Below are 23,146 nucleotides of genomic sequence, written 5' to 3'. Positions count from 1 at the left end.
ATTACGTGTATATGTAAATATATTATATAGATATATAATATACATATATATGTGTCATTATCTCAGTAGGGGAACCAGAAATGTGTGATTTTGGATAAGGGATACTCAACCTGTATTCCAAATTTTTACAAAAACATGGATTTTTTTTTCTGCGTGTATGATGCAATAATAATAAATATTGACCCACTAGGCCAATAGATGACCAAAATCCCGGGATGAATGCAGCAGATTCATCTGGAGGAAGTAGTAATGCCCATCATCACCACTACCACCCTTATCGCCCACACTCAGAAGACGGATGTGCCACTGTGCCGCCAAAAGGCGTCAAGGATGCTGCAGGCAAAAAGAAAGAAGAGCCTAAACTGGTGGTAAAGAAGCCTAAGGAGAAGGTGGATGCCTTGTCGCAGTTTGACCTGAACAACTATGCAAGTACGTTGCTTCATACCACATTACTTTAAGCTGTTCTATGGGCCAATCCTAAACACATGATGATATGACCTTTAAATATGCAGTAAATGCAATAAATTTATTAACCTCAAATTGGCTGTATGATATTTTTATTATTATCTTCAAGTTTTATGCTAAGAATTTTTGTACTTTGTATTTTAGAGGGAATTCTCAGTAGTTCTCCTTTCGTTCTCTGAAATGAAACCTGTAGTACCCCTTTCACACCGCAAATATATCCCGTGATATTGCCGGGTCGAGGTGCAGTCTAAAAGCACCACTTTTGAATATCCTGGGTCAAGTAACCCTGCATTTCAACCCAGTATAAAAGCAGTGTTAAACACGGGTTGGATCCGGGTCAATGTGCACTCTAAAGTGTCCAACCCGGGTTATTCAACCCTGCATTCATGTAAAAGTGCTGATTGGCTGTTCTTTGTGTGCCTTGATGTCAGCAGCCTGAGCCCTGCTACCCAGGAGAATAACGGAGAGCATTAAGAATTAGCGCTATTAAGAATTAGGGGTGAGGCAGAGATTGCTAGGCAGCTTACTGCATACCTACCAACTTATTAAAAGTACAAAGAGGGACCTTGAGGCGCGCCGCCTATATGAAAGGGGCATGGTCTTGTGGCAGAGCCGCGATCGCTCGTCACGCCCCCCTTGTACCGTCACTGAGGGGGCATGCCCAGCGCTCTCTGAGCTGCTGGCATGCCCCCTCTCGCTTTGTCACCTGTGAATAGACGCTGTGCGTGTGCGCACAGTGTCTATTCACCGCTGTTCTGCTAAGCAATGCAGCAGTAACAGGAGGCTCCCAACTGCCCCCCTTCCCCCACTGCGGCTCGTGGGTGAGACAGCGGGACAGTCCCAAGAAACAGGACTGTCCCACGAAAATCGGGACAGTTGGGAGGTATGTTACTGGAACAGTTAAAGATGCAATTGTGTATAAAAACATGTCTGTCAGCCATGATTCCTCCAATGCTGTGAGCTGTCCCCACCCTCTCCTTTTGTCCCCTTCTGACACCATCTTTCTGAGCCCAAAAAAGTCCATTTAAAATGAAATCCATGGTGTTTTAATTGCTGACCCAGGTTGAGTTAAAAGGGGCCAACCCTGCAATAACCTGGGTTGAAAGTGCAGTGTGAAAGGGTCGGACCCAGGTTCAAAATACTGGGTCGGACGCGGGTTTGCGGTGTGAAAGGGGTATAACCGTTTCTTTTTTTTTTCTTTTTTATATATAGATTGTATGTGTATAGGTCAATGTACTCCGTCATCCCCCCAGCAACTTCTTGCAATAGTATCCTGTAGTTCTGAAATGTTTAAGCCATATTAGAGCACCATACTATTGTTTTTACAGAATTTACAGCTATTATGTTAATTTATTTTAATTTTATTCCCCGCTTTAGGTGTTGTGATAATAGATGATCACCCAGAAGTAACAACATTAGAGGATTCTCAGTCAAACCTCAATGATGGCTTCACAGAAGTAGTTTCCAAAAAGCAGCAGAAGCGGTTACAGGATGAAGAGCGGAGAAAGAAAGAAGAGCAAACGGTACAGGTTTAGCATGATGCAGCATTCTGACAGCTAAGCACTCATGAATCGGTCACTTTCAGGCCTCACTAAGCATACAAAGCAACAAAAATGTGCAGAGGTTTAAATGCATTAGGTGTTAATTAAGTTTGGCACGACAATTGCGGCTGCGAGCAAGGACATCTGTATTTTGCACTTGTGATACTGCTGGACTTGATGATTTTTGTTTGTAGCTTCATAGGGTTACACAAATCCATGAATCCAAGGGGACAAATCCCGGAATCTTGGGTGAAATCAGGCCACGAGGGTGGGTTATGGTTCCGTTGATGGGGTTTCCATGTTACAACAGCAACTCGCCCCCCCCCCCCCCCCCCCCTCTCCTAATTGAATTGAACCCTTAGTGTTTTGGGAACAGCTAAATTCTTTCTAAACTTCCTGCATTACAGTCATGTGAGTGGTAACCTTTGTATCCAATCAAGTTAATGTTTTTTTATTTTTTTTATTTTTAGGTTTGGAACAAAAAGGGTTCTGGTGAAAAAGGACGAGGTCAAAATTCCAAGCTTCCTCCCCGATTTGTGAAGAAACAGCAACAACAAGCAGCAGCATTACAGGCCCAGTCTTCTGGGTTGGCCGCCCAACAGGGTATAACCCAGGCGGTACCTTCAACAATGCCTTCTAGTCAACCTCCAGCACCTGTTCAACCGCTGCCATCCACAAATGGCTCAGAGTTTTCTGGGCCTGTAAAAGCCCAGCCACCACCACAACCTCCAAACTCTCTTGGAACTGAACTGTGGGAAAACAAGATGGCAGCCCCAAATATCCTGAATGACTTGTCTAAGAAATGTAAGTGCACAGTATGTGCATTGGATGTTTAATGGTATTTATTCTTGGTAATAACTGGTATTTCTTTATCATCCACTAGGGGTCACTGGAGTACTCTTGGGATATGGACGGGCGTAGCCGAACAAAGGCACTGAATATTCAAATTTAGGACTCTCCCCCCCCCTCCATATCCCCAAGTACCTCAGTGTACTTTGCCAGTGTTTTTTCGGTGCTCACAGATGAACATCGGCTTGTGGCAAGGCCACATTTCAGAAGATTTTTATTTTTAATTTTTACACTTCCCGTCCCAGTTTATGGAAAAACATGGGTCCGGGATGGTGCCGCTGCAAGGCAGCGGATGGCGTGTCGGTCCTCACAAAGAGCACCCTCACAGCCACAGGCAGCCACTGTCTCCTGCAAACTGAACGGAGCTTACAGAAAGAAGCTCCGTCACAGCCAGGATGAGACAAAGAGCTGGAAGAAACAGCCTAGATGAGATGCTGGAGGCTGAAACGGAGCTTGCACAGAGAAGCTCGTCACAGCCAAGAGAAGGCGGCACAAGGTATGAGTGTCAGGGCGGTCAGCTCACGCTGCCGCCCTGCTGTGTGTGAGTGTTATACTGTAGAAATGTCCATAGCCGCTGAACACGCTGAAGGTTTTCCTGAACGATGCGCAGAGCGGCCGCACGTCACTCAGACGCCGGCCGCTCTCACTATGCTGATGCCCCGGCACAGGCGCCGCCGAGATTACCCGTGTGCTAACGAGCGGCCACACGTCACTCACGGACGCCGGCCGCTCTTCCAGTCACCGCACGCCGCTGAGGCCGGACACAGGGAGACTGTGTACGGCTGTAGGAAGGCGCCGCCGCCGCCCGCTCTTCCGGACGGCTCCCCGGCGCTATATACAGCGCTTTCCTCCTTTCCCTGCACCCGATCCCCGTAAGGTAACATGGGGAGGCAGGGGGGGGAGGGGGAGTAATGCCCATAGCAGCAGCAGAAGGCTGCATGGGTTAAAGATAGGCTGCTCAAACTATCACAAGCAGTGCAGCAATTTTAAAGTCATGGGCTATAATATCAGGAAATTATATGTTTCAGCACAATTTATATATATAATAAGTAAATTTTATATATATAATATATAATGAAGCTGTTTGCTAGCACAACTGTGTATAATATCAGTATCAACTGTGACTATATGGTTAAGTAAATTTTATATATATAATATATAATGAAGCTGTTTGCTAGCACAACTGTGTATAATATCAGTATCAACTGTGATTATATGGTTAAGTACATTTTATATATATAATATATATATGAGGCTTGGCCTAGCAATGGCCTATCAGGGGCATAGCCTATTGCAGGTTTAATCATGTTTTCTGTTCTTTTCTGTTAAGAGGCTAACTAAATGCATGTATTTTACATACACCTGTATTATCACTGTATAATCTGTATAATAGGCTATTAAGCCTATATTAAAACTGCAGCAGGTAACTGTACTGTGATTTTCTGTAAAAGCATGGCATGACGGCCATTTCAATCATTGCTGTTTTTCCAGTTATACATTCCGGCCATACACCTCTGCTCCACAAGGAGGCGCAGGGGTGTTGGTGGGAATTTTTTGTTCAGGATAATTCTAGAACATTCCTGCCCTACATCTTTAAGCCACCAGAAGGCGCAGGGGTGTTAATAGGAATTTGGTTCGGGTTTCATATGCCCAGGTGAACTGCTTTTCACATAAAGAACACTTTAGTTTCCTAAAGATTTCCGTACAGAGAAACAACCATGAGTTTCATATAAATATGCTGTTCAGCAATAACATATATATATATATATATATATATATATATATATATATATATGTGCCATATAATCGGGCAAGTGTCTGTTGCCAATTATGTTGTCTGTCTACATAGCGAATAAGGCTCTAGTGCAGACTAAAAATACTTTTAAAAATATTACAGTGGCAATTCAAATTAAAAGAGCGGTAATCGGAGTCTCGGAGTTACTCCGCCAGCTCTAACAAAAGACAGTTTTTTTCCAAAGGGCCAATTTCCCTTTGGGTACCAGAGGGTTTATTTCACTGGTCTTATAATTTAATGCACGATTATAGGTCAAATCTCACACCAATAACTACGAGTAAGAACGGTACATTACTCCAGCACTCAGATAGTGCGGGGTTTTGGACAATCATACATAATCGTTTCCAAAAGAATGCGATCCGCCATTGGTAGATGCGTTTCTGTCAAACATTATAAAAACCCAGGATACATTTGGGTCACTAGAAGCTATGTATGAAACCATGCCGATCACTGTTAAAAGAAGCTGCAGAGTATATCTGTAAAGCTTCTGCTAACGCCGGTTATTTTCATTGTCGCTAGTAAACGCGACAAGGCCAGAGCTTGTTTGCTCCTAAATTTGATATGCTTGTAACGGCATTTTATCCCTTGATGATATTCAGCCATTAGCGCATACAGTATACTTGTCACGGTGTTTTTAGTCACGCCTTGTAACGACAGGACGTTACAGTCAGCAAACCAGTGGTTTGATGACCTCTTTTACAATTGTGGAAGCGTGTCTTTACATGTTACATTTGAGAGGTTTCATGACTTCAACTCGTATATGTCTCAGCTATTTACAGCTTAAAGTACAAAACTGCTTCTGTCGAAGGGTTTGGCAGGTGATCATTTACTCTTTGCTGGCTTATAAACCAGGCAATAGTACGCCAAGTTACTTATTCCCCTCTGTTTGAGCAAAACCAAACAGCTCCGTTGCTATATCAATAAGCAAGTCATTTACTACAGTTAGAAAATGGATTTTCTGCAGTTAGTATTTGCTTATTGGAGCCACAAAATTGCATAATTGCATTTGATCTTCATGTCGACCGTTGCTTATCGCTTCCGGTATTTACCAATGTGATGATGGGATGATAGCTCATCTCACATACGAACTATGTATTAACAAAGTTCCTCTAACTTGCGCTATTAAGGTATACTGCGATAGCAGATCAAGTTCGAAAACAATCGCATCTAATTCTGTCTAAACGATGTCAATTCCTAGGTAAGATTACAAATACGGTAAATCAAAGACTTTTACCTACTACACCAGCAAGAAGGTACATCTAGTAATTAGTGCAAAACACGCACACTAGCGGTACATTGGTGTATTCACCTATTAAGAATAAAGATGTGTTTTCAATTTAGGTCCCCACCCTTCACTCGCGTTTCCCACAGAGGGACAAGGGTGCATATACTCTGGACGACAGTCGCAGAGAGTCAGGATTTGTAGTTACAATCAGCGCAAAGGTTCTAAAACACGACAGATGGCTGTCGATACATGTCCTAGAACTCTGTGCATTTTACAATGCAATAAAGGATTCGCTTTCAGTCTGACCAGGGATAGACTCTGGTTTCTCTTCAGAACGAATAAATCTTTCGCTTTTTACTAAAGATTTCTGTGGAGAGGAACAACCGTGAGTTTCATGTAATTTTGTTTTTCATGCCTGGCTCACGCTGCCCTTAAGCAGTCAAACAAAGCAACGGCAGTTGCATACTCAACAACCAGTGAGAACCAAGAAGCCGCATGGCAATGCGGCAGGTAACTCAAATCTTCAATGGCTCAGAACGCCATTATGTGAAAATGTCAAGAGATCAATCCGTGAGTGGACATCTGTTAGACATACGATCTCACCCGTCAGGGTTTGGATCTTGAAAACTGGACATTAAATCCAGAGGTGTTTCATATGTGAGTCCACAGAAGGGGGTTACCCTCAAGTATACATGATGGCATCTCGCCACAATTACAAAAGCTCAGTATGTGTACATCACATTCATGGGGTCATTCAGCATCGTGTATCTGGCTCCACCATTTTCCGCTTCTCTCTTCGTTGCCAAAACGGATCAGAAGACAGTTCGTCACAGTCATACTGGTGGTATCTCATGGGTTTCGGAGAAGTTTGCTTCTCGAATTTTCAAGGAATACTTGCACACGATCTTGGCCCGCTCATAATACGTCCAACCTGTTACATCAGGGAACGTTCTTTTACCCATAGTTACCTATGTACCTATTATCTATGTACCGCAGCTGCAGTTGACGGGATGAGGGTTCAGTGCTCGCTTCGGCAGCACATATACTAAAATTGGAACGATACAGAGAAGATTAGCATGGCCCCTGCGCAAGGATGACACGCAAATTCGTGAAGCGTTCCATAAGACCGCCCTCTTAAAAAAATAGAGCATTACAGTATCAGTTATACCAACCATGTAACGAAATAGTAAGCCGCTTAAGGCAGCTCATTATTAAAAAATTTTGTGTGCTTACATAGGTTGTAAACCTCGGAAGTTTCCAACATCATACTTCAAGTACCCGTATTCTGTTAAACGGGATGGGATGGAAAACTGCGTTCATCTGCACTAACAGTGCAGGTATCTGTGTGGTAAACGTATTTTCAAAGACGTTTGCCTCTATTTGCGTCTGTAAATATCTTTCTACAAGGTGTCACCAAAGTTCAGACTCTATTTATCCCACCTACAACGCCAGGCGATTTGAGGTTGGGATCAGATTTATTACAGTTTTCATATTTTGGAACCCTTTCAACAAAGGGAAATTAAGTTTCATATTTTTTGAACCTTTACAACAAATGAGAATTAAGTTTCTCACTTTGGAAAACATTTTTCTTCTAGCCTTGGCTTCGGCAAGGGTTTTGTTTTCATATTTGGGTGCCTTGTATTCCAAGCCACCGTATTTGAGTTTCTCATGACAAAGCAGATCTTCGGACGAAATCCGCTTTCGTATTCTTCACATCAATATACCAATAGTGGTTCCTGTGGGGACAGCACATTCTAGAATTCGGAATGTGGTACACGCATTACGCGTTTATATATGTACCAAACGTCTACAGTACGTGATATGAATATGTTGTTTGTTCTATATGATACTGCAAACTGGGGTTAGCCAGTTTCTCAGCAGACATTATCCAGTTGGATAATAATGACTACAAGTCAGACTTACTTTAAGGCTAAGTTACAATCGCCTACGTCAGTAATAGTTCATCCCACAGGTTCTGTGGGAATGTCAGACCCAACGGGTCGTGGAGCGTCTACGACGCGGCTACATAGCCTTCAGTGCACCACGTTTGTGCACGTTTATACGTTATAAATGGTGGCGCCATCAGCATTTAGCTTTGGCTGCCTACTGTTACAAGTATCAAACAGCTCTCCCGCCCACGAGGGAAGCTTTGGTACGTCCCAAGAGTACTCCAGTGACCCCTAGTGGATGATAAAGAAAGTAGGATTTTGGTACTTACCAGGTAAATCCTTTTCTTTGAATCCATAGGGGGCACTGGACGCCCACCCAGAGCAGTTTTACCTGGGTTGTTTTAAACTCAAGGGAGCTTAGTGAACAAATTTTACTTGGGGGGTATTAAGCTCAAAGGAGCTTATGGTAACACATTTTCACCGATTGGCTCAAATTATAAGGTTCTATCGGTTAAGGTGTCAACTGTTTAGTTGACAATAAGGTTACGGATCAACTTTGTGGTTGTCCGTTATGTTATAGGGATTCTCCATTGTCAACCTCTCTATATCCTGTTCGCTCAGTAAAAAACACTGGCAAAGTACACTGAGGTACTTGGGGATATGGAGGGGGGGGGAGAGTCCTAAATTTGAATATTCAGTGCCTTTGTTCGGCTACGCCCGTCCATATCCCAAGAGTACTCCAGTGCCCCCTATGGATTCAAAGAAAAGGATTTACCTGGTAAGTACCAAAATCCTACTTTCTCTATCGTCCTAGTGGATGCTGGGGTTCCTGAAAGGACCATGGGGAATAGCGGCTCCGCAGGAGACAGGGCACAAAAGTAAAGCTTTCCGATCAGGTGGTGTGCACTGGCTCCTCCCCCTATGACCCTCCTCCAAGCCAGTTAGATTTTTGTGCCCGGCCGAGAAGGGTGCAATTCTAGGTGGCTCTCCTAAAGAGCTGCTTAGAGAAAGTTTAGCTTAGGTTTTTTACTTTACAGTAAGTCCTGCTGGCAACAGGATCACTGCAACGAGGGACAGAGGGGAGAAGAAGTGAACTCACCTGCGTGCAGGATGGATTGGCTTCTTGGCTACTGGACATCAGCTCCAGAGGGACGATCACAGGTACAGCCTGGATGGTCACCGGAGCCTTGCCGCCGGCCCCCTTGCAGATGCTGAAGTAAGAAGAGGTCCAGAATCGGCGGCAGAAGACTCCTCAGTCTTCTAAAGGTAGCGCACAGCACTGCAGCTGTGCGCCATTTTCCTCTCAGCACACTTCACACGGCAGTCACTGAGGGTGCAGGGCGCTGGGAGGGGGGCGCCCTGGGAGGCAAATGAATACCTATTTTGGCTAAAAATACCTCACATATAGCCTCCGGAGGCTATATGGAGATATTTAACCCCTGCCAGAATCCGTTAAGAGCGGGAGACGAGGCCGCCGAAAAAGGGGCGGGGCCTATCTCCTCAGCACACAGCGCCATTTTCCCTCACAGAAAGGCTGGAGGGAAGGCTCCCAGGCTCTCCCCTGCACTGCACTACAGAAACAGGGTTAAAACAGAGAGGGGGGGCACTAATTTGGCGATATGCTTATATATTAAGATGCTATAAGGGAAAACACTTATATAATGTTGTCCCTATATAATTATAGCGTTTTTGGTGTGTGCTGGCAAACTCTCCCTCTGTCTCTCCAAAGGGCTAGTGGGTCCTGTCCTCTATCAGAGCATTCCCTGTGTGTGTGCTGTGTGTCGGTACGTGTGTGTCGACATGTAGGAGGACGATGTTGGTGAGGAGGCGGAGCAATTGCCTGTAATGGTGATGTCACTCTCTAGGGAGTCGACACCGGAATGGATGGCTTATTTAGGAAATTACGTGATAATGTCAACACGCTGCAAGGTCGGTTGACGACATGAGACGGCCGACAAACGATTAGTACCGGTCCAGACGTCTCAAAAACACCGTCAGGGGTTTTAAAACGCCCGTTTACTTTAGTCGGTCGACACAGACACAGACAGGGACACTGAATCCAGTGTCGACGGTGAATAAACAAACGTATTCCTTATTAGGGCCACACGTTAAAGGCAATGAAGGAGGTGTTACATATTTCTGATACTACAAGTACCACAAAAGAGGGTATTATGTGGGATGTGAAAAAACTAACATAGTTTTTCCTGAATCAGATAAATTAAATAAAGTGTGTGATGATGCGTGGGTTCCCCCCGATAGAAAATTATGGGCGGTATACCCTTTCCCGCCAGAAGTTAGGGCGCGTTGGGAAACACCCCTTAAGGTGGATAAGGCGCTCACACGCTTATCAAAACAAGTGGCGGTACCGTCTATAGATAGGGCCGTCCTCAAGGACCAGCTGACAGGAGGCTGGAAAAATATCATAAATGTATATACACACATACTGGTGTTATACTGCGACCAGCGATCGCCTCAGCCTGGATGTGCAGAGCTGGGGTGGCTTGGTCGGATTCCCTGACTAAAAATATTGATACCCTTGACAGGGACAGTATTTTATTGACTATAGAGCATTTAAAGGATGCATTTCTATATATGCGAGATGCACAGAGGGATATTTGCACTCTGGCATCATGAGTAAATGCGATGTCCATAACTGCCAAAAGATGTTATCGACACGACAGTGGTCAGGTGATGCAGATTCCAAACGGCACAAAGGTGTATTGCCGTATAAAGGAAGAGGAGTTATTTGGGGTCGGTCCATCGGACCTGGTGGCCACGGCAACTGCTGGAAAATCCACCGTTTTTTACCCTAAGTCACATCTCTGCAGAAAAAGACACCGTCTTTTCAGCCTCAGTCCTCTCGTCCCTATAAGATCATATCTGCCCAGGGATAGAGGAAAGGGAAGAAGACTGCAGCAGGCAGCCCATTCCCAGGAACAGAAGCGTTCCACCGCTTCTGACAAGTTCTCAGCATGGCGCTGAGACCGTACAGGACCCCTGGATCCTACAAGTAGTATCCCAGGGGTACAGATTGGAAGGTCGAGACGTTTCCCCTTCGCAGGCTCCTGAAGTCTGCTTTACCAAGGTCTCCCTCCGACAAGGAGGCAGTATGGAAAAAAATTCACAAGCTGTATTCCCAGCAGGTGATAACTAAATTACCCCTCCTACTACAAGAAAAGGGGTATTATTCCACACTATATTGTGGTACTGAAGCCAGAAGGCTAGGTGAGACTTATTCTAAAAAATTTTTTGAACACTTACAAAGGTTCAAATCAAGATGGAGTCACTCAGAGCAGTGATAACGAACCAGGAAGAAGAGGACTATATAGTGTCCCGGGACATCAGGGATGTTTACCTCTATGTCCCAAATTTGCCCTTCTCACTAAGGGTACCTCAGGTTCGTGGTGCAGAACTGTCACTGTCAGTTTCAGACGCTGCCGTTTGGATTGTCCACGGCACCCCGGGTCTTTACCAAGGTAATGGCCGAAATGATGATTCTTCTTCGAAGAAAAGGCGTCTTAAGTATCCCTTACTTGGACGATTTCCTGATAAGGGCATAGTCCAGGGAACAGTTGGAGGTCGGAGTAGCACTATCTCGGATACTGCTACAACAGCACGGGTGGATTCTAAATATTCCAAAATCGCAGCTGATCCTGCTGTGCCTAGGGATGATTCTGGACACAGTCCAGAAAAAGGTGTTTCTCCCGGAAGAGAAAGCCAGGGAGTTATCCGAGTTAGTCAGGATCCTCCTAAAAACAGTGCATCATTGCACAAGGGTCCTGGTAAAAATGGTGGCTTCCTACGAAGCAATTCCATTCGGCAGATTTCACGCAAGAACTTTTCAGTGGGATCTGCTGGACAAATGGCCCGGATCGCATCTTCAGATGCATCAGCGGATAACCCTATATCCAAGGACAAGGGTGTCTCTCCTGTGGTGGTTATAGAGTGCTCATCTTCTAGAGGGCCGCAGATTCGGCATTCAGGATTGGATGCTGGTGACCACGGAGCCCAGCCCGAGAGGCTGGGGAGCAGTCACACAGGGAAAAAATTTCCAGGGAGTGTGATCAAGTCTGGAGACTTTTCTCCACATAAATATACTGGAGCTAAGGGTAAATTTATAATGCTCTAAGCTTAGCAAGACCTCTGCTTCAGGGTCAGCCGGTATTTATCCAGTGGGAAAAACATCACGGCAGTCGCCCACGTAAACAGACAGGGCGACACAAGAAGCAGGAGGGCAATGGCAAAAACTGCAAGGACTTTTCGCTGGGCGGAAAATCATGTGATAGCACTGTCAGCAGTGTTTCATCCCGGGAATGGAAACTGGGAAGCAGACTTCCTCAGCAGGCACGACCTCCACCCGGGAGAGTGGAAACTTCATCGGGAAGTTTTTTCCACATGATTGTAAACCGTTGGGAAATACCAAAGGTGGACATGATGGCGTCCCGTCTGAACAAAAAACGGGACAGGTATTGCGCCAGGTCAAGAGACCCTCAGGTAATAGCTGTGGACGTTCTGGTAACACCGTGGGTGTACCAGTCGGTGTATGTGTTCCCTCCTCTGCTTCTCATACCTAAGGTGCTGAGAATTATAAGACGTAGAGGAGTAAGAACTATACTCATGGCTCCGGATTGGCCAAGAAGGACTTGGTACCCGGAACTTCAAGAGATGCTTACAGAGGTCTTATGGCCTCTGCCGCTAAGAAGGAACTTGCTTCAGCAAGTACCATGTCTGTTCCAAGACTTACCGCAGCTGCGTTTGTCGGCATGGCGGTGGAAAGCCGGATCCTAAGGGAAAAAGGCATTCCGGAAGAGGTCATTCCTACCCTGGTCAAAGCCAGAAAGGAGGTGACCGCACAACATTATCACCACATGTGGCGAAAATATGTTGCGTGGTGTGAGGCCAGGAAGGCCCCACAAAGAAATTTCAACTCGGTCGTTTCCTGCATTTCCTGCAAACAGGAGTGTCTATGGGCCTCAAATTGGGGTCCATTAAGGTTCAAATTTCGGCCCTGTCGATTTTCTTCCAGAAAGAATTGGCTTCAGTTCCTGAAGTCCAGAAGTTGTCAAGGGAGTATTGCATATACAACCCCCTTTTGTGCCTCCAGTGGCACTGTGGGATCTCAACGTAGTTCTGGGATTCCTCAAATCACATTGGTTTAAAACCAGTCAAATCTGTGGATTTGAAGCATCTCACAGGAAAAGTGACCATGCTCTTGGCCCTGGCCTGGACCAGGCGAGTGTCAAATTGGTGTTTTTTTCTCAAAAAAAGGCCATATCTGTTTGTCCATTCGGACAGGGCAGAGCTGCGGACTCGTCCCCAGTTCTCTCCCTAAGGTGGTGTCAGTGTTTTACCTGTACCAGCTTATTGTGGTGCCTTGCACCTACTAGGGACTTGGAGGACTCCAAGTTGCTAGATGTTGTCAGGGCCCTGAAAATATGTTCCAGGACGGCTGGAGTCAGGAAAACTGACTTGCTGTTATCCTGTATGCACCCAACAAACTGGGTGCTCTTGCTTCTAAGCAGACTATTGCTAGTTGGATGTGTAATACAATTCAGCTTGCACATTCTGTGGCAGGCCTGCCACAGCCAAAATATGTAAATGCCCATTCCACAAGGAAGGTGGGCTCATCTTGGGCGGCTGCCCGAGGGGTCTCGGCTTTACAACTTTGCCGAGCAGCTACTTGGTCAGGGGCAAACACGTTTGCTAAATTCTACAAATTTGATACCCTGGCTAAGGAGGACCTGGAGTTCTCTCATTCGGTGCTGCAGAGTCATCCGCACTCTCCCGCCCGTTTGGGAGCTTTGGTATAATCCCCATGGTCCTTTCAGGAACCCCAGCATCCACTAGGACGATAGAGAAAATAAGAATTTACTTACCGATAATTCTATTTCTCGGAGTCCGTAGTGGATGCTGGGCGCCCATCCCAAGTGCGGATTATCTGCAATACTTGTACATAGTTACAAAAATCGGGTTATTATTGTTGTGAGCCATCTTTTCAGAGGCTCCGCTGTTATCATACTGTTAACTGGGTTTAGATCACAAGTTGTACGGTGTGATTGGTGTGGCTGGTATGAGTCTTACCCGGGATTCAAAATTCCTCCCTTATTGTGTACGCTCGTCCGGGCACAGTACCTAACTGGCTTGGAGGAGGGTCATAGGGGGAGGAGCCAGTGCACACCACCTGATCGGAAAGCTTTACTTTTGTGCCCCGTCTCCTGCGGAGCCGCTATTCCCCATGGTCCTTTCAGGAACCCCAGCATCCACTACGGACTCCGAGAAATAGAATTATCGGTAAGTAAATTCTTATTTTTTTATTGCCAGTTTAGCCGCTCAGTTCACACTCTTTAAGTCTAAGGGCGGGATTCAAATGTTTTATTACCCCCGATCTCCCATCTAAAGTGACGAGAGATCTCGGGGCGATATTCTAATGACCCCCGTGATCGCGCCTATAAGAGACTGGTTTAGCCGCGTAAAGCATCTAAACCAGACTAAAAACATAAGCGCGATCGTGAAAAGTTCCGTTTGCGTCCAAACGGGTCACTTTTCGCACATTTCAGCTCACCACCCCTGGGGGTGGTGAGCTGAAATGCTGATATCGCACCCATCGGCAGCAACATCTGAATACTGCCAGCGGGCGCGATGGGAGCGGGAGGAGGGGACAGAAGATTTTAATCCTGCCCTAAAGGTGCATACACACGATGAGATCCTTGCAATGCCCAATTTTGACTCTGCGATTTCCCTTGAACTCCAGAAGAGCCCAAGCATAACACCTTCTGATTTGCACTAACTTTCTTTCCGATTTTGACTATAGTCAAAAGTCAAAGGATTTATCTCACCGTGTGTACACACTTTAAGTGCAGTTTATAGGTCTCTGGTTGAATGTCATCTGTCAGTTACCTTTATTTATAGCGCATGTCTTTATTTTGTTTCAGTGGGTCCTATAAATCCTCCACAACCGCCATCTTCAAGTGCCTGGAATAAGCCTCTTACAGGTTTTGTGCCATCAGCCAATTCAGAGGTAATGACCAGTGCTTTCCATGCAATGTTCCTTGGGTATATTGTACATAGAAAATAATACTTTGCTGCCATTAAAGAACATCTTTCTGCTTTAGATGGCTAAAAATGGTCAAGAGGGTGCTGTAGACTTGACGAGAGAAACCATACAGTTTGGGGCCCCAGCATCCAGCAGCAGTGACAATGAAGGTTCTCCTCTCCCTGAGAAGACATCAGAGTCCCTTCCTGAACCAAAAGAGCAGAGACAAAAGCAGCCCCGAGCTGGCCCAATTAAGACTCAAAAGGTAATCTTAGTAGTTCATTGACCTTTGGCCTAAGCAATAGTAGGACTCTACAATGTAACCAAACTACCCGTATATACTCGAGTATAAGTCGACCCGAATATAAGCAGAGGCACCTAATTTTACCACAAAAACCTGGGAAAACTTATTGACTCGAGTATAAGCCTAGGGTGGGAAATGCAGTTCTAGCCGCACACAGCCCTCATACTGCCACATATGCCCCCACAGTGCCACATATGCCCCCACCCCCAAGTGCCAAATATGCTCCCCCAGTGCCAGATATAACTTATCCTCCGCCGCTCCCGCGCTGTTTTGTGATGGAGGGACACGGAGGGCACAGCGCGCGCCTCTCCTGTGTCCCTCCTGCTTCTCCGGCGGCCGCGGCGGGTCTGTTAAATGAAGTGCCGGTTCATGAGCCAATCAGAGCTCACGAACGGGTACTTCATTTAATAGACCGGACGCAGGAAGGACACAGGAGAGGGGCGCGCTGTGCCCTCCGTGTCCCTCCTTCACACTGACTCGAGTATAAGCCGAGGAAGCTTTTTCAGCACACAAAAAAAGTGCTGAAAAAGTCCGGCTTTTACTCGAGTATATACGGTAATTATTTTTACAGAAGAGTCGGGGGGGAATCCTATTTAGCCGAGAACAGCTTGCAGGAGGGGCAAGTTGTCTTTGCGCCTGCGTGTAAACACCTGCAACGGCACCCAAACTCGCCCTTTCTAGTGCTCACAGCGAACCAATATCCGCAAGTCCAGCGGTACCATAAGTGCAGCATACAGCCACAGCTGCTCACGGCTAATTGGATTCCTCCCAATATTGTCAATAATTGTTTGGGCTCACATAAGGGTACTTTGCAATCGTTATGCCAATGGGCACAAGGTGCCCATTATTTTTGCCTGCACAATTCTGGGGTGGCGTGCAGAAATATGCTAAAGTCAGCCACTTGTGGAGGCCTCAAACGTATGGCTTAACAAAACAAAAAACTGCAACAAACGAGCGCCTAATCATCAAAATAAAAAGTGAAAACCAATACGTGTTTCATAGAATTAAATAATCACAATTTTATGTTCCCGATAGTTTGCGCTTGCCGGAATACTATGTGTAGTATTGTGGTGATAGCATAGAAAAAGAACAAACGGCTGCGCTGAATATCAGGAACGAAACATAATGTACAGAGAGCCAACGTAAAAAATAACAATGTTTATTAATAAAACATATAAAAAGATTAATTATCAAATAACCGGTGAATAATATATATAAATATATATAAGAACAATCACTAGACGTGAACTAGTGGTACATTGTAATAACTCAGCTTATTGGATATATACCACTAGTTCACGTCTAGTGATTGTTCTTATATATATTTATATATATTTCTCTATCGTCCTAGTGGATGCTGGGGTTCCTGAAAGGACCATGGGGAATAGCGGCTCCGCAGGAGACAGGGCACAAAAAGTAAAGCTTTAGGATCAGGTGGTGTGCACTGGCTCCTCCCCCTATGACCCTCCTCCAAGCCTCAGTTAGATTTTTGTGCCCGGCCGAGAAGGGTGCAATCTAGGTGGCTCTCCTAAAGAGCTGCTTAGAAAAGTTTAGCTTAGGTTTTTTATTTTACAGTGAGTCCTGCTGGCAACAGGATCACTGCAACGAGGGACTTAGGGGAGAAGAAGTGAACTCACCTGCGTGCAGGATGGATTGGCTTCTTGGCTACTGGACATTAGCTCCAGAGGGACGATCACAGGTACAGCCTGGATGGTCACCGGAGCCTCGCCGCCGGCCCCCTTGCAGATGCTGAAACGAGAAGAGGTCCAGAATCGGCGGCAGAAGACTCCTCAGTCTTCTTAAGGTAGCGCACAGCACTGCAGCTGTGCGCCATTTTCCTCTCAGCACACTTCACACGGCAGTCACTGAGGGTGCAGGGCGCTGGGAGGGGGGCGCCCTGGGAGGCAAATGAAAACCTTTTTTGGCTAAAAATACCTCACATATAGCCTCCGGGGGCTATATGGAGATATTTAACCCCTGCCAGAATCCGTTAAGAGCGGGAGACGAGGCCGCCGAAAAAGGGGCGGGGCCTATCTCCTCAGCACACAGCGCCATTTTCCCTCACAGAAAGGCTGGAGGGAAGGCTCCCAGGCTCTCCCCTGCACTGCACTACAGAAACAGGGTTAAAACAGAGAGGGGGGGCACTAATTTGGCGTTAGAAATATATAAAAAAGATGCTATAAGGGAAAACACTTATATAAGGTTGTCCCTATATAATTATAGCGTTTTTGGTGTGTGCTGGCAAACTCTCCCTCTGTCTCTCCAAAGGGCTAGTAGGTCCTGTCCTCTATCAGAGCATTCCCTGTGTGTGTGCTGTGTGTCGGTACGTGTGTGTCGACATGTATGAGGACGATGTTGGTGAGGAGGCGGAGCAATTGCCTGTAATGGTGATGTCACTCTCTAGGGAGTCGACACCGGAATGGATGGCTTATTTAGGGAATTACGTGATAATGTCAACACGCGCCAAGGTCGGTTGACGACATGAGACGGCCGACAAACAATTAGTACCGGTCCAGACGTCTCAAAAACACCGTCAGGGGTTTTAAAACGCCCGTTTACTTTAGTCGGTCGACACAGACAGGGACACTGAATCCAGTGTCGACGGTGAATAAACAAACGTATTCCTTATTAGGGCCACACGTTAAGGGCAATGAAGGAGGTGTTACATATTTCTGATACTACAAGTACCACAAAAGAGGGTATTATGTGGGATGTGAAAAAACTACCGTAGTTTTTCCTGAATCAGATAAATTAAATGAAGTGTGTGATGATGCGTGGGTTCCCCCCGATAGAAAATATGGGCGGTATACCCTTTCCTGCCAGAAGTTAGGGCGCGTTGGGAAACACCCCTTAGGGTGGATAAGGCGCTCACACGCTTTTCAGAACAAGTGGCGGTACCGTCTATAGATAGAGCCGTCCTCAAGGAGCCAGCTGACAGGAGGCTGGAAAAATATCATAAAAAGTATATACACACATACTGGTGTTATACTGCGACCAGCGATCGCCTCAGCCTGGATGTGCAGAGCTGGGGGGCTTGGTCGGATTCCCTGACTAAAAATATTGATACCCTTGACAGGGACAGTATTTTATTGACTATAGAGCATTTAAAGGATGTATTTCTATATATGCGAGATGCACAGAGGGATATTTGCACTCTGGCATCAAGAGTAAGTGCGATGTCCATATCTGCCAGAAGATGTTTATGGACACGACAGTGGTCAGGTGATGCAGATTCCAAACGGCACAAAGGTGTATTGCCGTATAAAGGAAGAGGAGTTATTTGGGGTCGGTCCATCGGACCTGGTGGCCACGGCAACTGCTGGAAAATCCACCGTTTTTACCCTAAGTCACATCTCTGCAGAAAAAGACACCGTCTTTTCAGCTTCAGTCCTTTCGTCCCTATAAGAGTCATATCTGCCCAGGGATAGAGGAAAGGGAAGAAGACTGCAGCAGGCAGCCCATTCCCAGGAACAGAAGCGTTCCACCGCTTCTGACAAGCTCTCAGCATGACGCTGAGACCGTACAGGACCCCTGGATCCTACAAGTAGTATCCCAGGGGTACAGTTTGGAATGTCGAGACGTTTCCCCTGCGCAGGCTCCTGAAGTCTGCTTTACCAAGGTCTCCCTCCGACAAGGAGGCAGTATGGGAAAAAATTCACGAGCTGTATTCCCAGCAGGTGATAATTAAATTACCCCTCCTACAACAAGAAAAGGGGTATTATTCCACACTATATTGTGGTACTGAAGCCAGAAGGCTAGGTGAGACCTATTCTAAATCTAAAAAAATTTGAACACTTACAAAGGTTCAAATCAAGATGGAGTCACTCAGAGCAGTGATAACGAACCGGGAAGAAGGGGACTATCTGGTGTCCCGAGACATCAGGGATGCTTACCTCCATGTCCCAAATTTGCCCTTATCACTAAGGGTACCTCAGGTTCGTGGTACAGAACTGTCACTATCAGTTTCAGACGCTGCCGTTTGGATTGTCTACGGCACCCCGGGTCTTTACCAAGGTAATGGCCGAAATGATGGTTCTTCTTCGAAGAAAAGGCGTCTTAATTATCCCTTACTTGGACGATCTCCTGATAAGGGCAAAGTCCAGGGAACAGTTGGAGGTCGGAGTAGCACTATCTCGGATACTGTTACAACAGCAGGGGTGGATTCTAAATATTCCAAAATCGCAGCTGATCCCGACAACAAGTCTCCTGTGCTTAGGGATGATTCTGGACACAGTCCAGAAAAAGGTGTTTCTCCCGGAAGAGAAAGCCAGGGAGTTATCCGAGCTAGTCAGGAACCTCCTAAAATCAGTGCATCATTGCACAAGGGCCATGGTAAAAAAATGGTGACTTCCTTCGAAGCAATTCCAGTTGGCAGATTTCATGCAAGAACTTTTCAGTGGGATCTGCTGGACAAATGGTCCGGATCGCATCTTCAGATGCATCAGCGGATAACCCTATATCCAAGGACAAGGGTGTCTCTCCTGTGGTGGTTACAGAGTGCTCATCTTCTAGAGGGCCGCAGATTCGGCATTCAGTTTTGGATGTTGGTGACCACGGAGGCCAGCACGAGAGGCTGGGGAGCAGTCACACAAGGAAAAAATTTCCAGGGAGTGTGATCAAGTCTGGAGATTTTTCTCCACATAAATATAGCTAAGGGTAAATTTATAATGCTCTAAGCTTAGCAAGACCTCTGCTTCAAGGTCAGCCGGTATTGATCCAGTGGGATAAAACATCACGGCAGTCGCCCACGTAAATAGACAGGGCGGCACAAGAAGCAGGAGGGCAGTGGCAAAAACTGCAAGGACTTTTCGCTGGGCGGAAAATCATGTGATAGCACTGTCAGCAGTGTTTCATTCCGGGAATGGAAACTGGGAAGCAGACTTCCTCAGTAGGCACGACCTCCACCCGGCAGAGTGGGAACTTCATGGGGAAGTTTTCCACATAATTGTAAACCGTTGGGAATTACCAAAGGTGGACATGATGGCGTCCCGTCTGAACAAAAAACGGGACAGGTATTGCGCCAGGTTAAGAGACCCTCAGGCAATAGCTGTGGACGTTCTGGTAACACCGTGGGTGTACCAGTCGGTGTATGTGTTCCATCCTCTGCTTTTCATACCTAAGGTACTGAGAATTATAAGACGTAGAGGAGTAAGAACTATACTCATGGCTCCGGATTGGCCAAGAAGGACTTGGTACCCGGAACTTCAAGAGATGCTCACAGAGGACTTATGGCCTCTGCCGCTAAGAAGGGACTTGTTTCAGCAAGTACCATGTCTGTTCCAAGACTTACCGCAGCTGCGTTTGACGGCATGGCGGTGGAACGCCGGATCCTAAGGGAAAAGGCATTCAGGAAGAGGTCATTCCTACCCTGGTCAAAGCCAGAAAGGAGGTGACCGCACAACATTATCACCACATGTGGCGAAAATATGTTGCGTGGTGTGAGGCCAGGAAGGCCCCACGAAGAAATTTCAACTCGGTCGATTCCTGCATTTCTTGCAAACAGGAGTGTCTATGGGCCTCAAATTGGGGTCCATTAAGGTTCAAATTTCGGCCCTGTCGATTTTTCTTCCAGAAAGAATTGGCTTCAGTTCCTGAAGTCCAGAAGTTTGTCAAGGGAGTATTGCATATACAACCCCCTTTTGTGCCTCCAGTGGCACTGTGGGATCTCAACGTAGTTCTGGGATTCCTCAAAACACATTGGTTTAAAACCAGTCAAATCTGTGGATTTGAAGCATCTCACATGAAAAGTGAACATGCTCTTGGACCTGGCCTGGACCAGGCGAGTGTCAAATTGGTGTTTTTTTTCTCAAAAAAGCCCATATCTGTTTGTCCATTCGGACAGGGCAGAGCTGCGGACTCGTCCCCAGTTCTCTCCCTAAGGTGGTGTCAGTGTTTCACCTGAACCAGCTTATTGTGGTGTCTTGCGCCTAGTAGGGACTTGGAGGACTCCAAGTTGCTAGATGTGGTCAGGGCCCTGAAAATATAGGTTCCAGGACGGCTGGAGTCAGGAAAACTGACTTGCTGTTATCCTGTATGCACCCAACAAACTGGGTGCTCTTGCTTTTAAGCAGACTTTTGCTAGTTGGATGTGTAATACAATTCAGCTTGCACATTCTGTGGCAGGCCTGCCACAGCCAAAATATGTAAATGCCCATTCCACAAGGAAGGTGGGCTCATCTTGGGCGGCTGCCCGAGGGGTCTCGGCTTTACAACTTTGCCGAGCGGCTATTTAGTCAGGGGCAAACACGTTTGTAAAATCCTACAAATTTGATACCCTGGCTAAGGAGGACCTGGAGTTCTCTCATTCGGTGCTGCAGAGTCATCCGCACTCTCCCGCCCGTTTGGGAGCTTTGGTATAATCCCCATGGTCCTTTCAGGAACCCCAGCATCCACTAGGACGATAGAGAAAATAAGAATTTACTTACCGATAATTCTATTTTTCGGAGTCCGTAGTGGATGCTGGGCGCCCATCCCAAGTGCGGAGTATCTGCATTACTTGTACATAGTTACAAAAATCGGGTTATTATTGTTGTGAGCCATCCTTTCAGAGGCTCCGCTGTTATCATACTGTTAACTGGGTTCAGATCACAGGTTGTACAGTGTGATTGGTGTGGCTGGTATGAGTCTTACCCGGGATTCATAAATCCTTCCTTATTGTGTACGCTCGTCCGGGCACAGTACCTAACTGAGGCTTGGAGGAGGGTCATAGGGGGAGGAGCCAGTGCACACCACCTGATCCTAAAGCTTTACTTTTTGTGCCCTGTCTCCTGCGGAGCCGCTATTCCCCATGGTCCTTTCAGGAACCCCAGCATCCACTACGGACTCCGAGAAATAGAATTATCGGTAAGTAAATTCTTATTTATTCACCGGTTATTTGATAATTAATCTTTTTATATGTTTTATTAATAAACATTGTTATTTTTTACGTTGGCTCTCTGTACATTATGTTTCGTTCCTGATATTCAGCGCAGCCGTTTGTTCTTTTTGTATGGCTTAACAACCTGATATGTTTAGTCACAAAGATCATATTGTAACTACAATAACACATTTGAATGTATACTTGGGTAAGTTAAAGCTACATGTTGGAACACAAAAAAAAAAAGTCAAATGTAGAATCCCATTGACAAGTCCACAACGTGCACATCTTTCTGATGCTGGACAATTATGAATTGTCAGTGCACTCAACTGTTTATGGGCAAACGTAAGTAATGGGTGCCTGACCAGCAATAGTCAGTGGTTCTGCAGATAGGTGCAAGTGCTCATTCCTTCTAGTGCTTGTTGTACCCAAATGCACTGGATTTAGAAGTAGCTAAACCTGTGCAATGTGTTGGGCGTGCTGCCAAAACTGCAGTCTGGGGCGCCCAAAAGCCTGACTTTAGCATATATCAGGTTGTTAAGCCATACGTTTGAGGCCTCCACAAGGTGGCGCAATGTTTATTACAATGCATCTGCAGTCTTCTCTAGTTAAAAGAGAGAGTTTTTCTGATTAAATAAAGCGGTATACTCCACTTTATTATATATTTACGTTACAGAGTTAAGTGCCATATATTATGTCTGTCAAATATAAGTAGAATCTGAGGCAATTGTATTATGGGCCATTTCTGCCATTCTGTACCTGGGATTAACGAGGCTTGACATTTTCAGCCTAATTAATTTACATTAGTATGATTATATGAAACACCTAAAATACAGTTCTCCAGTTTTGCCCAAAGGTGAATTGGTATACAGGTTGAGTCTCCCATATCCGAAGTGTTGGAAGTCCAGAAGATACCGGATTTTTCCATATTTTGGAATATTTGCATACATTTTAAGATATCTTGGATATGTGACCCAAATCTGAACACAATATGTTTTTGTTTAGCCTAAAGGTAATTTTATACAGTATTTTTGATTCTGAGCATTAAACAAAGTTTGTGCACATTAAACCATCAGAAAGCAAAAGTGTCACTATCTCAGATGCTTATCTCCATATCCCGATTTGGCTGCCCCACCAGGCTTACCTGCGGTTTGCCCTGTTGAACGGCCACTACCAGTTCCAGGCTCTG

General features: G+C 45.8%; 1 protein-coding gene and 2 non-coding genes across 9 annotated transcripts in view; all 3 read left to right on the top strand.

Annotated features, from left to right (window-relative positions):
- The window catches only part of PRRC2C (proline rich coiled-coil 2C), a 265,459-nt gene that overhangs the window by 158,134 nt on the left and 84,179 nt on the right, over positions 1 to 23,146 (top strand). For all 7 annotated transcript variants that reach the window (XM_063940000.1, XM_063939999.1, XM_063939997.1 and 4 more), the window contains exons 17-21: positions 191 to 429; positions 1,843 to 1,988; positions 2,477 to 2,810; positions 14,697 to 14,782; positions 14,877 to 15,062. In XM_063940000.1, the coding sequence (XP_063796070.1) occupies positions 191 to 429; positions 1,843 to 1,988; positions 2,477 to 2,810; positions 14,697 to 14,782; positions 14,877 to 15,062 (991 nt within the window). The remainder of the gene's footprint in view (positions 1 to 190; positions 430 to 1,842; positions 1,989 to 2,476; positions 2,811 to 14,696; positions 14,783 to 14,876; positions 15,063 to 23,146) is intronic.
- Positions 6,189 to 6,303, top strand: LOC134959507 (U5 spliceosomal RNA). Its single transcript, XR_010187536.1, has one exon. It is a non-coding gene; the product is annotated as a U5 spliceosomal RNA (small nuclear RNA).
- Positions 6,897 to 7,003, top strand: LOC134959557 (U6 spliceosomal RNA). Its single transcript, XR_010187572.1, has one exon. It is a non-coding gene; the product is annotated as a U6 spliceosomal RNA (small nuclear RNA).

The sequence above is a fragment of the Pseudophryne corroboree genome, chromosome 9 (genome assembly GCF_028390025.1).
Source record: "Pseudophryne corroboree isolate aPseCor3 chromosome 9, aPseCor3.hap2, whole genome shotgun sequence".
NCBI classification, from domain to species: Eukaryota; Metazoa; Chordata; class Amphibia; order Anura; family Myobatrachidae; genus Pseudophryne; species Pseudophryne corroboree.
This window is presented reverse-complemented; position numbering and strand designations above follow the sequence as displayed.